General features: G+C 42.2%; 2 protein-coding genes and 1 non-coding gene across 4 annotated transcripts in view; all 3 read left to right on the plus strand.

Annotated features, from left to right (window-relative positions):
- Positions 1–219: 219 nt before the first annotated feature.
- psma3 (proteasome 20S subunit alpha 3) lies at positions 220–10,809 on the plus strand. Its single transcript, XM_026152570.1, has 11 exons — positions 220–335; positions 1,213–1,295; positions 1,500–1,623; positions 2,712–2,813; positions 4,046–4,119; positions 8,286–8,358; positions 8,445–8,510; positions 9,411–9,457; positions 9,766–9,833; positions 10,174–10,238; positions 10,634–10,809. Exons 1-11 carry the CDS (start codon positions 315–317, stop codon positions 10,676–10,678), a joined length of 768 nt encoding a protein of 255 aa, XP_026008355.1. The 5' UTR covers positions 220–314; the 3' UTR covers positions 10,679–10,809.
- Positions 9,940–10,019, plus strand: LOC113012785 (small nucleolar RNA SNORD53/SNORD92). Its single transcript, XR_003270750.1, has one exon. It is a non-coding gene; the product is annotated as a small nucleolar RNA SNORD53/SNORD92 (small nucleolar RNA).
- Positions 10,810–12,911: 2,102 nt separating the features above from the next.
- arid4a (AT-rich interactive domain 4A) overlaps positions 12,912–14,495 on the plus strand; it is a 36,409-nt gene continuing 34,825 nt past the window's right edge. The window contains exons 1-2 of one of the 2 annotated variants that reach the window (XM_026151544.1): positions 12,912–13,102; positions 14,054–14,106. In XM_026151544.1, coding sequence (XP_026007329.1) covers positions 14,101–14,106 — 6 coding nt within the window. In that variant the 5' untranslated portion in view covers positions 12,912–13,102; positions 14,054–14,100. Of the gene's footprint in view, positions 13,103–13,144; positions 13,804–14,053; positions 14,107–14,495 lie in introns of those variants that run through there. The other variant, XM_026151545.1, reaches the window with a different exon arrangement.

Here is a 14,495-nt window from a genome sequence, read left to right on the forward strand (position 1 = left end):
ATTTAAAACCACGTACAATTTACTTAAATGTATTTAAAATCCTCCAGAAATGCTTACTTATTTATTTTCACTATTTCATCTTGAGTCTATGAATCACTACAGCGCCATGCCATATCTAGCTATCATCTGTCAGACATTTATTTTTTTAAATACACCTAACCGTGGTGCTTTAAAAACTATATTTAATGTAACTTAAGCTTTTATTGTAAAAGGCTGTCACCGGAAGTTTGTGTGAAACGCGTGAGGAGGCACCGGAAGAGTGGTTTGAGAGCGCTTTATGGGACCTATGCATAGAATTTACAGTCGGTATTAAAATGAGCTCTATCGGGACTGGGGTGAGTGTTTCAGTACTTTTTGAGAAGAAGCTTTAACTTACGTACACTCGTACGTTTATCAGTCTGTCTTTAGTCCTGTTTTCCGGAAAATATTCTGCTTTTATAGTTCAAATTATGTTCATTCAGTTCAGTCTGCAGCTAGCTAGAGTGTTAGCCTGCTGAGTCACAATGAGGCCTGCTAACAGAAGCTAAACTGAAATTGAAAGTAGTTTAATTTAGTCCCGATTCAGGATTTTTTTGTCAATTTAACAATTTATAAGAATTAAAAAAGCTTTCTACTGTGGCGTTAATTATCCGTTTTATCACTGTAATTACAGGAATTCACGATATTTATGTGTTTAGATGTTAGCCTCCATCAAACTGGATTCAGAATGACTCAGAATTGCGTGCCAGCTAAATTCTCTCTATGAGAAGAGTAACTTTTTATCACTGGGGTTCATTTTATTTAACAAAGGCTTTCTAAAAAAAACCAAAAAACTTTATCTTTTTTAAAACATAAACATTTACCTTGCTACTGTCAGATAACAGGGTACCAATGAGGTGTTTGGTGCACCTGAGGTGAAAGTGAATATAAGTAGTCCAGTTCACACAAAGAATGAAATATACTTTAGTTTCCTGAATTCTACCAACACACCAAGCTAAGTCTGGGTGTATTCCTCAGAGGGTTCAGGTATACAGTCCCTGAATATATTTTGCACATGTTTTGGCAGTTGGGCAAATGATTTTAGACTACAAGTCAGTCATCCCTCTTTTTTAATTAATTAAAACTTTAAGGCCACATGAAAGTGTGAGTTTGATTATATACCTGTCCTTTCCAGCTACTAATATCAGTAGTTAGTTTAATATTGGAAGCTGCTATTTCTGTTTTGTCTTGCAGTATGACCTGTCGGCCTCAACCTTCTCTCCAGATGGTCGAGTGTTTCAGGTGGAGTATGCCATGAAGGCTGTAGAGAACAGCAGGTCAGTCTCTATGTTTTTAAACTAAAACCAGACCCCGCTGAATGTGATGTGGTGGGTAAATATGAAGAAAAAAATTGTTTTTCTACAGTGTTGATAACCAACTGACTTCCTAACCCAGAGTGCTAATGGTGCTAATAATTCTGAATAGTTTCCAGACATGTCATGATCAAATTTTCAAGTATGTCTCCATGTTGTGATGTTCAGCACAGCCATTGGAATCCGCTGTAAGGATGGGGTGGTGTTCGGGGTGGAGAAGCTAGTCCTGTCTAAACTGTACGAGGAGGGCTCCAACAAACGCATCTTTAACATCGACAGACACATTGGCATGGTAACCACACAAGCCGTCAAAAACATTTCAGGTCTATTCAGTGTGCTACATAAATGTGTGCATCGGTGCGCAAAGAAAACTGTCTTCATGCTCATCTTTTTTTTGGATAGTGTCAAAAGCGACATTGCCTCATAGACCAGACTAAAAAGACAACCTTTGACACAAAGTGATAAGCTGTCAGCTGTCTTGGCTAACTTGGTGTCTGCAGCACCAGCTTGATGGTTTTTGCTGTGTGAGCGAGCAGCAGCTATATTCTTGCCTCGATATCAACCTTCGTTGTAGCGTTAATTATATCACGGGACATGCGTTGCTATGACAACGACCATGCACATTAGGTGGTAATTGATTGTAATGGAAAACCCGTTGATCTGAATCGTGGCAAGCCATGGTGAGTTGATTTGAGTAGTTAGTAGTGGAAAAGGTGCTGTAGAGGGTAGGACCCAAAGTTCGCCCAAAGCGTCACACTGCCTCTGCCAGCTTCCCTTTTTCCCGTAGTGTATGCTGGTGCCAGGTGTTCCCAGGGAAACCATGCAGACTATCCCAGCCAGCCACGTGGTGTAAAAGAACCGTGGTCCGGTTCTGATGCTCACATGCCCATGGCCGGCACTTTGAGCAGGGGATGTGCTCAGCATGTATCAGAACCAGCATGAACTGTTTCTGCAGTTTGAGCTACAATAGCTCGCTCTATCACAACTGGTCCAAGGAAGTTGGACCAGTTGTGATAGATGGATAAATGGTGTAGCAGGAGCTCAGGAGGTGGAGCAGGTCATCTACTAATCTGAAGGTGGTTCGATCCGTAGCTGCTCCAGTCTGCGATCCAAATGATCTCTTGGATGTTGAAGATGCTGAACATACTGAAGCTTTCGATGAGACCGAAACGCTGTTTCTTCTGGCCCGCTCCATCCGCAGCTCACCGGTGAGCTGCGGATGTTTGTACCTGGAAATTGTTTGAGATGTTTGTACCTGGAAATTGCAGGATATCACTTTCTGAAATGGTCACCACGTTCTGTTTGTGAAACATTTTATTTTGTGTGTTCACAGACTTATTGTGACATGAATATGTGTAAGTAAAGCTTCTCTCTCAACAGGCAGTAGCTGGCCTATTAGCTGATGCTCGCTCACTCGCTGAAGTTGCCAGAGAAGAAGCTTCTAACTTCAGATCAAACTATGGACACGACATTCCCCTGAAGGTAACGCATCAGCTTCCTGTTGTCTTTTGTTACCATTTTTTTTCTCTATGATCGGGTATTTTAATTTTGTATTGTCATTATAATAATAGTAAAATAAAGTGTTATTCATGAAATTCCAGCTGTAAAATAAACAGTAATTATATGTTACTAATAAAACAGGATCTTTGGAATCGTAGCTTATTCAGTTTGAAAGTAAGAAAATGTAAAAGGTCACAACAGCGATGGATAAACATTTCAAATGTTACACAATAAGCCGTATTCATATTTGTCTAGTTATTTTGGTAAAGCCACAGGGAGCCACTGAAGATGGGCAAAGAGTCACATGTGGCTCTGCAGCCAAATGTCTGAAACTCCAGGTTGTACAAGAAAAAAGTTAAAAACTGCTCCTCTGCTGTATCATGTGACATGCAGCTATGTTACTAGCATGGATGCTTGGAGGAACAGTGTATTTTCCATGGATCGATGTGTTAAACGGCCGTCCCTGGAAGCTTAAAAAGTCTTTGTCAGTTCTTCTGTATTCTAATGTTCTTGTTCTGTATTATAGCAACCACCTGAGGAAACACAGAATCAAACTTATAAATGCTCTGCCTCCAGATTGTTGTCAAGGACATGGACTTTGCAGTTGGGCAAAAACAGTTTTGTCCCCTAATAGCTACTGATCAGCTGAGCTAGGAAATCAGTGTTGAGGCATCGAATCACAGCAAGTAATAAGCGCGCACATGAGAGAAGCATAAATTAAAGTGAAACATATGTTCACACTTCACCAGGCAACACTTCCCTCCTATTGGCTAATAAGGTGAGCCACTTTGATTTGATTGGAGCCCCAGCTTCCTGTCCGTAGCTGACAGGAGTGGCATCTGGTGTGGGCTTGTGCTGCTTTAACTCATCTGCTGTAGTTGAATGTAGCTTGGTTGAAATGACCTTTTGGCATCAACGAGGTATTTTCACCCAGTGAACGTGTGTGAGACGAAGGAGCCCATTCAAATGTGCTACAAGTCTAACTTCCTCCTTTTTAAGCTGCTATTAGGGACTTTGCCTTTGCATACATGGTATCATTTGTTCTTAGTATAGTAGCAGGATTTCTTATAATGCCTCTCGTCTAAAACAGCTGGTCAATTAGTTGATCGATCATATAAAATCATTTTAGCAAATACCATGTGCTTGTTTGTGTCTGGGGCCACAGAAGGGGGATCTGAATGGTTTTAATCTAATAGTATTTCCTCTCCTTGCAGCACCTCTCAGACAGAGTGGCCATGTATGTCCATGCCTATACGTTGTACAGCGCTGTGAGGCCGTTTGGCTGCAGGTGAGTTTCAGTAATTATGTTAACATTATGAAAACATGAAGCAGAGCTGCCGTCACGTTTTCTATTCCTTCAGCGTTTTCAAATAAACCCTGAGCTTCTGTCTGACTCCTCCTTCGTGTTGAGCCGGAGTCATTTTGTCTAAAAGACGCTTCAGTCTCCTCATTCACACAATCACATCAGATAGCATTAAAGTTTAGCTTGGTACCATTTATGTTGCGACTCGCTCCTGAGCTTTGCTGTCATCCTACGGCTCCTGATTAAACCCTCTTACTAGAAAAGACCGCTGATGCTCCTTTTCATATTGGATCCTTCTAATGTTAGAGCCGTCATCAGTCAAACTTCATTTACAGCTCAGGTGACATAAAGTATTGTACAAATATTATAATAATAATTATCATATGTATTATTTTGAAAATGATCCAAATGTACTACACACATCACAGCGATGACTGACTGAGGTACGTACCCGGTGGGGGAGGGGGGGGGAGAACTTCTGTGATATCACTTCCTGTTGACTGTCAGACTCCGGCTGTGTCCCAATTCAGGGTCTGCACGCTTGAAGTACGCGGCGCACTACGTACGGTGCGTACTATACCGTAAGTACGAGAAGTGCAGAAGTGAGAGGCTTGTGAAATGGGACTAGCCTTCGTCGAGCTGTTCAGGTTGCCTAGCAACCATGATACTAACAGCTGGAAACGTTTCATACAGCTTTGTGTGACAGAAATGAAGGAGAAAAATGTTTTGTTGGTCATGACATCACTGTGATTAGTTGAGTGTCTGAGGCTGAGACCACGAGACTGTAAAACATGATTGTTGGGCTTCATTTCTGTGCTGAACAGTCATTCAAGATGAGCTAGTAAATAACAATTAGCTGATGTTGTTCATGAGACTAAAGTCATCTCACTGTGGTAATGTAAATATAATATGGCCAATATTATATGTATTGTCAGATTGTCATTATTTATATATCACAGCAGTGAGCTTGAACTCTGTGTCAAAGATTCAAGTTGCAGTTATTTATATTTTCTATCACCTTAAATCTTCACTCAAAGACAAGTATCTGTGACAGTGTGTATACAGATGTGTTATATATAAGAGGCAAATATTGTTTGTTTAATATGTTGGCATTACTAAATTTGGCTCAGTGCTTACATATATGTGTAAAAACAAAATGTAGGAGCTGTGATAACTGTGTCTGATAGAATGAAGAGTCGACTGATATATGAAATATTCCTTTATTGGGTGAGAAAATCAGACCATGTCATAACTGCTGTAAGTCACACAGAATAGATATCAGAGCCTTAAACAGGCTGACGTCTGCTAAATGGGTCAAACTGGGCAGAAAGTCTACAAACACATAACATCCTTATAGAATATGATGTAACACTATAGATCAACTTAGCTCAGAATATATAAAGCATATAAACAGTTACAGCAATATGATGCAACAAACACAGCAGCTACTGATCCAAAATACTCAAAGCTTCATAGAACTGAAACCAACATTTATTTTAGCTCCATTCTGCTGCTGATGCATACTTTAGGTTTCTGAACATTAAACTTGTTGCTGCCTTTCATAGTGCGTAACTTGAAGGCCCTGAGTACTCTGAGTACTTTCTCTCACACTGGAAACACTGGGATGATCACATTATTTGAACATTACCTAATAAGACTGATTCAGCACAGACAGTTATGTTAAACTTTCCTAGCAGTCCTTCACAAACAGGGAACAGTCTGTCTATTCTCTCCATCTGTCAGCTGCTGCTGGCTCTTCCTCCTCCTCTTCCTCACACACTGCTGAGTTTGTCCTGGTGGATCATCAGGGCTGCAAAGCCTCACAGATGATGTGCAGCAGTGGGTCCCTCAGTCTGTCCTCACTCTGGGCACTTGCAGTCGTCACACATGGAAATCAAATGTGTGATAAGCTGCAGGATTCAAACACAAGTGTAACTTATAAACACACGTTCATACTTTTATTCCACAATCAGAGAGAAAGAAACAGAGAGAGAGTGCAGGACAGACAGACAGGTGACAGTCTCAGGTGTACACACTGCTACACAACAGCACAGAGAAGCAGGATTTAGTGTTTGTGTTATTACGAGTGTAAACAAGAAGAGTCCCAGATGGTGCAGTGGACACGTGTGACTGCTGTGATTAAAGCATCTTTCTTTCAGCTTAACGAGTGAACCGTCAGCTCGTTCAAACACACGTTAAAGTCCGTTTGGCTCAACACCACCGAACAGAGGCAGCAATATAACATAGCTAACGTTAACAGTGCAGTGAATCCTGCTTGTGCCGTGATATTCAGGACTGCAAACCGAGCAGCATCACTGACTTTCAGCTTGTTGTGTTTGTGGATATATGACTGACTTTAATTATCCACAAAATCATCACAATCTCTGTAAGATTAAGGTCGACTATCTAACGGCGTATATTTAAAGGCTTTAAAACCAAGTAAACGCTGAAAGTACAAACATCACTAATGTCACATAACTTTGCCGACATGTGGCCAACAGTAATGTTTTAATGTTCCTCATTAGTAAACATTCGCACATAAATAAGTGACATCATATTCAGTACTTACTTTTGACAGTTCACTCTTCGGCCGCTCTGCTTCTGCCGTATTTTGCGGCAAAATTATCCACACCCACCGCCGCGCTATGAATTGTGGGATATATGGGACCACGAAGCGTGCACCGGACCACGCTTGATATTTGGGGAAATCGACGGCGCATTTGAAGTACACTTTGAATTGGGACAGCCGTCGTCGTGTGGCGGTGACGTAATCACACTCAAAATGCGTACTTCAAGCGTGCAGACCCTGAATTGGGACACAGCCTCCCTTTGCTGTATTTACCTTAAACTCAGGGACACGCCCACAAATACACAACTTTCATGTGCTAAATGGAAAAACTTATTTAGGCCTGACAGATTCAAAGTTGTAATTGTTCAGCTCTGTGTTCCTTTCATTGTCAAAGATCAAAGTCATGATGTGTTCAGGACCACAGCTCAGTGTTGTGTTCAGAGTAAACAATCAGTGTTGTCATGTTAGTGTTGTGCTGCGTACAGTTAGTTGGTTACCTGTGTGGATGTGCATGTCAATAAAAGACGAGGATTGTGACAGAGAGAGCCTCTCCTTGTGGAAATGTATGTTTTCCTCATGTGAAGGATTCTCTCATTCTTAAGTGCATCTTTGAGAGTCGAGAGAATTTCTCCAGGCCATCAGGGTGAGGAAGCATATAGGCGGAGCAGCATATAGGCGGAGCAGCATATAGGCGGAGCAGCATATAGGCGGAGCAGCATATAGGCGGAGCAGCATATAGGCGGAGCAGCATATAGTTGACACACAAGCCTTTATCAAACAGTTGGAGGTCATTTAAACACAACTTGCTCCAGAAATGGATTTTCTTATTTTTTCCTTTGGTGTTTATTCATCTAAGTCGGGGGTCTCAAACTTAAATGATTGGTCGTCTCCTTCTGGACAGACACGTGGCAGCACCTCTGCTGTCATTGTGTTTGTCTGTAACAGAATCAAAGTGCAGACATAAGTGTACACGTTAGTGTGCGACTCTGTCATTAACATTTTAACATTGCACACAACAACAAACAAATCGAACACAGTTTGTCCCTTGAAGTGACAAACTGTGTTCGATTTCTTCACGTCAATATACAGGCTGCAAGTGGCCCCGGGGCCACGACTTTGAGAGCCCTGGTCCCAGTTGTTCTGGTGTCTTACCTACGTTTGGATGTATGTTCGATTGAGATGCCTTCTCTTGAATATGTGGATGTTCACATTGTAATGGTTAAAGCAACAAAATATCCATTTTAAAAACTCTAATGCAGTTAGGGTAATCACAGGGTTACCCCAAAATGTATAAAGGATTCATGTTTTATGTGGGAGGTATTTTTGTCGTTGTTGTAAACATCAGCCAACCAAAAGAAAAGACTTTCTGACATTTAAAAAAATAAAAAAATCTCAGGTCACCTCTTGAATTTGAGTTTGAATGAAGTGGACAGGAAGTTGTAGGTACAGGAACATAATAAATGAAATGTTGTAGTTTTTCTTATTTATTAGTATTATTATTAATCACGGTCCCTCCTTCACTCTAGGAGCACAGTAATAAATCGATGCCTTCATGAGTGTGTTCTGGTTGTTGCTCTTTCAGTTTCATCCTTGGCTCATACGACAAAGACGACGGTTCCCAGCTCTACATGGTCGACCCGTCCGGCATCTCATACGTGAGTTTGCTCTCACATCTGTATATGGTGGGAACCCAGGTTGGTTAAAGCAGCAGTAACAACACTGTGTGTGTGTTTGTGCGCAGGGTTACTGGGGATGTGCCATCGGAAAGGCAAAACAAGCTGCCAAGACTGAGATTGAAAAACTGCAGGTGAGTCTGAACCTGCAACATTCACATGAGTTTTCTGTTTGCACTCTTATTCTAGATCCAGTTCTTCATCTGTCAAATAACCACGACTTTAGCTTTCGCACTAACAAATCTTTAATAAGATAATGAAGACGTGTCACCTTAACACATGTGAGCTGGTGGCGTCAGTGTGTAAAGCAGCTGATCCTGACCTCAACTGTGACTCAGGTTAAAACAAAGTCAAAAGGTTCAATTTAATAATGTTTGAGGTTCACGTAAAAACAGTTTCGAGTAGTTTCAAGATGTGATTTTGATATTGACCTTTTTAACCGCAGCCGTAAAAGGCTGTTGAGGTATGTGTCGAGTGACCTCGAGCTCAAGGTCAGGGTGAGAACGCCAAACAAAATCTCAAACAGGTTTGAATCCCGGTGACTGTCACTGCAAGGTCAGAGGTCAGCTTTTCTGAAATCACCTGGGATTTTCACATTTCTTCCATAGCTGCATCTACTGGGAGCTGAAGCGCAGCACTGGCACCACCAGTATATTTAAAAAAAAGAAAGAAAGAAAAAAGTTTTTCTGGCATCTTTTTTTTTTGACACATTTTCCAACATAATTATTAAAGAAATGTCTATTTTCAACCTTTTCTTTACAATTCTGAGATCTGCATATTTTGATTGCTTATTTTTTCTTTTAAAATGTAAAACATTCTCTGCACATACGTCACTGACATTTTAGGAATGTTTAAAGGCATTTTTACACGTTTAGTTAAAAAAACATTTTCAGTTAGGGGTTTCTGATATTTCTGGGACATTTGTGTTGTAAAAGGAAAAAATCCGATTAATAGTTAATGAATAATATTAGTTTCCTAATCCAGATCAGTGTGTCTGATACTATCTTTGCTTGTTCCCTCTGTGTGTGTCTCAGATGAAGGACATGACATGCAGAGAACTGGTTAAAGAGGTCGCCAAAATGTGAGTGAGCAACTTCCAAACTCATTTTTTCTGAACTGCTGAACTGTGTCACCTGTAAGAGAGGTGTGTGTGTGTGTGTGTGTGTGTGTGTGTGTGTGTGTGTGTGTGTGTGTGTGTGTGTGTGCGTGTGTGTGTGTGTGTGTGTGTGTGTGCGTGTGTGTGTGCGTGTGCAGAAAAGGGGAACTGAAACTCCCATGTCCTGTAGTGCAGAAAAATTGCAAGTGAACTGTGTAAAGTGCAAGTCTAAAGTACATTGCACACGTGGTGTACCTGTCTTCCTAAAGTGTGTTGTATTTTGATGTTTGCAGAATCTACATTGTTCACGATGAGGTTAAGGATAAGGCTTTTGAGCTGGAGCTCAGCTGGGTTGGAGAAGGTAAGAACCATCAGTGCTCTGCTTCTTGTCCACTCGTTTGTCTGTCTCTACTTTTAGTGTGAAGCTTCTAGATTTAACAGTGATGTCAGCTGACGCCTTCATCATGTAGGGATGATGACAATCCAGAAGGTTTCGCTCACTGGACTGAGTTCCTGTGATGTCACTGCCTCTTGGCTGTCTGACCAATCCATGAGCTGCACGCGGCCTCATTAAGCTAATGAGACAAATAAAGAAGCATAACATGCAGAATAATGTTGAGCTTTAAGACAAGCTGGAAAAAGACTCCAAGTAATTCTTCATTAGTGCTGTGGTTGCCATGGTGACATGTGTTCTCTTACAGTCACAAATGGACGACACGAGTTGGTACCCAAAGATGTCAGAGAGGAAGCAGAAAAATATGCCAAGGTGGGTGAAAATCCTTTGTAGCAGATAGACGATCCAACACAAACAGATGTGACCACTGTGACGCTGCTCTGATGTCACCCGTTGGCGTCTGGCCACAAACGTCTCGGACGGCTGGATCTCACAGCAGATATTAGATGTCAGACTGTGGAGGGCTTCATTTTAACCATTGTGAACATCTAACAGTACAGACCAAAACAGTTTTTTGGACGGAGGTAGAGACACGCCGTGAGCTTGTACCTAATAACGTGTGAATGTGTAAGGGTCGACTCTTGGAACCAGCCTTCATTTTTACGACTTTGATATTGGTGTCTGCCTTGAGTAGAGAACGTATTTCCATAGTCGTTCTACTTCATGTGGTGGGCAGTGCATTCAGGTGACTGCTTTTTGTGTTTCAGGATTCTCTGGAAGAAGAGGACGACTCGGATGAAGACAACATGTAAACTCATCCTCTGCTGACGGGCGCATCTGTTTCTTTTGTTGGTTTTATAGTTCATAAACTTTCACATCTGTTGTCTTGTATTTGGTTTGAATTTCAGCTTTAAAAATAAAAGTTGAATGAAAGTTCACACTACTTTTTTTGGGAGAGTGTTGATAAACAGTGATTATAAATCTGTTGTGACTTGGAGAGAACCCAGAGGTTTGTACAATGTGCAAAAAAACATTAGGGATGAGAAACTGTTTAAACTAAAAACTGATCTTTGTCAAAGTATTTTATCCAAACAATCTCAAAAGCACTGAAACTTTAATTCCACCTTTCAAATATACTTTTTTGCTGCGGAACAAACAGTTTTCAGTGTTTCAGTCAGCTGATTGGTTAAATAAACACAACAACAATGGAAAACAAACTTGTTTGCATGCAGAGCTCCAACCACATGAATACTACTAACTAGTGGTTTTATAGTAGGTTTATACACAGTGGCGGTCCTAGCCTGTTTGGCGCCCTGGGCGAACACTCCCTCTAGAAATCCCTCAACCCAAGGATCACCACAACTTTAACCTAACAGACCTTAGTTCACAGATTCTCTTTGTCTAAGGCGCATTTCTGGGATTTCACACAACCCAGGATTCAAATCATGAATACATAATGGACTTGGATTTACAACATTATAAATGAAATGTGCTCTATTTGGAAGCAGCTGGCCCCTCCCCTTTCGACGTCTTATGTGAGACTTTAAATCATCAAACTGTAAATTTTAAATTGTTATTGATCCTTTACTCCTGGTCCTAAACTATATTTATTTTCTTACTCTTCTTATATATATTGTTGGTTTACTTGCACTGCTGTAACTGCAGCCTCGTCGTCTCGTCTCTCTACATACTGGACTGTCTGTAGCGGAGATGACAATAAAGTTTACTTTGACTTCAGCAGCGAGCAGGTGCACCGAGGGCTCTCGCGCTCACTTTTCGTGTACAGAATTTCGAAAAAACATCGGTGCAAATTATAAAGTTAGGTTATAAAGTCTGTATCATGATGTCTGGTGTTTTCGTGTTTGTTGTTTTGTTTTTATTTTGTTTTATTTTGCGAGTTGGTTATTAGCTGCTGCTCCAGCCAGAGAATCCCCCGCCGCCCCGCCCTCTCCTCTCTGTGCCGCAAACGGAGGGCGCCCTTACTCCCAGCAAATGGGCGATAGAAAACCGATCGGTGCCTGTGCCATTCCCAGTATGCGCTGGCTGACGTCGGGGCAGCATGAGTACGAGCATTTTTTTTTTGCCGAGGCCCGTGATGCCGCCCCGGGCAACCGCCCGTGTCGCACGTATCTAAAACCGCTACTGTTTATACCAGACCTCCATCACAAAGTGAGGTCATTTTGAACAAAAAGATTTCACTTTCTAAACTAATGAAAAATTAATGCAAAATACGATTAGCAGGTCAAATGAGATGTTTTAATGTGTTTGGGGTGTTTTTAACAATAAATAATATCAAACTGTTTCGTATTTATGCGTGTTTGTTGTTTGGTGGCCTATGATTTGGTGTAGTTGGACCTATGACAGCGTCACTTTCTCTGTGACCACCACGACATGATCGTGCTGTCTTCCTGTGGCGTCGGTACGCCAAACAAACGCCTACCGTTTTGTCTTTGCAGCTCATCTATCCGGTAAAGCTGTAGAGCGTGGTTCATACAGCGAACCAAATCACATTTAATAAAGTGTGCACTGTATGTTCTCAAGTCATGAGTTGCCAGCGAATTAGGAAGGGGCAGGAGACGGCCTCTTTGATTTCCGCGTACATGTGAAAACACTGCATATAACAACAGGGCACGTAAGTACGTCATAAAGCGCCTTTTCCCGGTTGTTTCGATTCGCTGTCACCGGCAATACAAAGCGGTCACAAACCAGCGCCCGCTGCTTGTGGTTATGTAAAAATCCGTATAAACTTTATATCTGACACAATCGTGCGTGTTATTTTTCTGGTCAGCCCAGTCGACAAACAAGTAGTATGAACTGTGAATTGAATATGGTGCTCAGAAATCCAGCACGGGAAGGCTTCCTGTTATATCGCTACAGACGAGGAAGACCGCTCCGCCAATAGAGACGCGCTACAGCCAGGAGCAAAGCGTGGACGGCCAATTGTGATCGCCGTGTGTATTTTTTTCTATTGAACTCGCTTCTGATTACACCACTGGCCAGCAGGTGCCGTCATTTCCCTAGTGGCGCCGCGTTTGTATCAGCCCATAGCGATACCGCGTGAAGACTGTCCTATTGAAAATGAGAAATCGATCCACCAATCAAATTTCTGTGTTGCGACCACTGCTGTCACCGCAGCCAATCGTGTTCTCAGGAAACGGAGCTTGAGGCTCAACAGCTTGTTGTTCGTATATTGCTTTGCAGCCCGAGCGAGAGGGGAAGCTGCTGTGTCCGTGAATGTAAGTATAAAACCTTCATATTTTGCCTAGAACAAAGCTAAAACTTTGAACAGTTTAAACTGTCGGTAGGCCGAGGGCAGCTGGACGTCAGCGGAGAGACCGGGAGATGTCCGTTTGCTCGCTATTCGTCGGAGCTGTCTGAATTGAATGGCAGTCGGGTTGTTTTTGCACTGAAGAAATGTGAAGCTCCGGCGCCTTTGTGGAGCAACCGTTTATTAAATAAATAAATCTACAGCAGTTCTCGTTACGTCTAGTGTCACTGATTCACACTGTTTAGTAAAACTTACTTTGACCTCGTAACCAAGTGGGACCTAGAGTTGACTCTAGCTATGCTGCTCATTTGCTAGCGGACCGTTTAAATCTCCGTAACTAGCTAGTTGAGTCGCTAGTTAGCCAACTAGCTAGACGTAGCTACGAAGCGAAGAGCAGCTTGTCCCGTTCGCCCGCTGTTTGGACTTCGTTCGCCTTGGCATTCGGTTGTGTGGTAGCAGCTGGTCGCTAGCAAGCGGATTTGGTGTGGATGTGATACAGTTAGCCCAGCTAGCTGACATGGCAAGCTGTGATGGCGACGTGACTCACAGGGGCTGGGAGCGGAGCGGGAAGAGGCGCCCCTCTCCGGCCCCGCTCACGCACCGTGCCCATCACCGAGCTACCACCGACGCTTCTTCAAACCGGGGACCCGGTGTTCACTGGAAGTAAAGGTTACTAGCTACATTTTTGCGAGCTGTTTGGGCCACATATTTGAACTGATACGAGTAGGCAGATTTGAGGGGAGGGAGGGAGTGGGTTGACCGAGCTAGAAAAGAATGCCTGAGCTAACACAAGTGAGTGGCTAGTCGGTTAGCTTAGCATGATTTTCAAACTGGACTGGTCTGTTTGACTCTTTATGCCCTGTTTGTCCTCAGTGCCACCGCAAGCTTTAACCTCATCTGTCGGCTCATTATCTTTCAGCGATCCCAAATCTTTCGAGCTGGACTCCCTCAAATAGCCGAGAAGAAATGAAGGTGAGTGTTTGACCTGCGACACAAACTGAAGATGGTGTTCTCGGTCTAAGCACCATGTCTGAACCCTACTCAGAGACCCAGATGGAACCAGACACAGATGACTTAAACTGTGCTTTTCCAGTTCCGACTCATGTGTCGGTTTATCGTTTTTACATGCACATCTGTGCTGTTATAGTGATGAGCCAAATGTTTATAGTCCTAAGCAGGTTTCAGACAATTGCTGTACAATGTAAACACATTTCCACTGATTTGTTAGAGACAGTGTTGTAATTAAAGTTAGGACTGTGTGTCAGATGTAAATAAAAACAGAAGACAGTGATTTGCAAATAATTTAAAGACCCTTTTTTAATATTCCAAAGACCACTCATCCCTTTGAGTTTTTTTTGGTG

The sequence above is a fragment of the Astatotilapia calliptera genome, chromosome 19 (genome assembly GCF_900246225.1).
Source record: "Astatotilapia calliptera chromosome 19, fAstCal1.2, whole genome shotgun sequence".
Lineage (NCBI taxonomy): Eukaryota > Metazoa > Chordata > Actinopteri > Cichliformes > Cichlidae > Astatotilapia > Astatotilapia calliptera.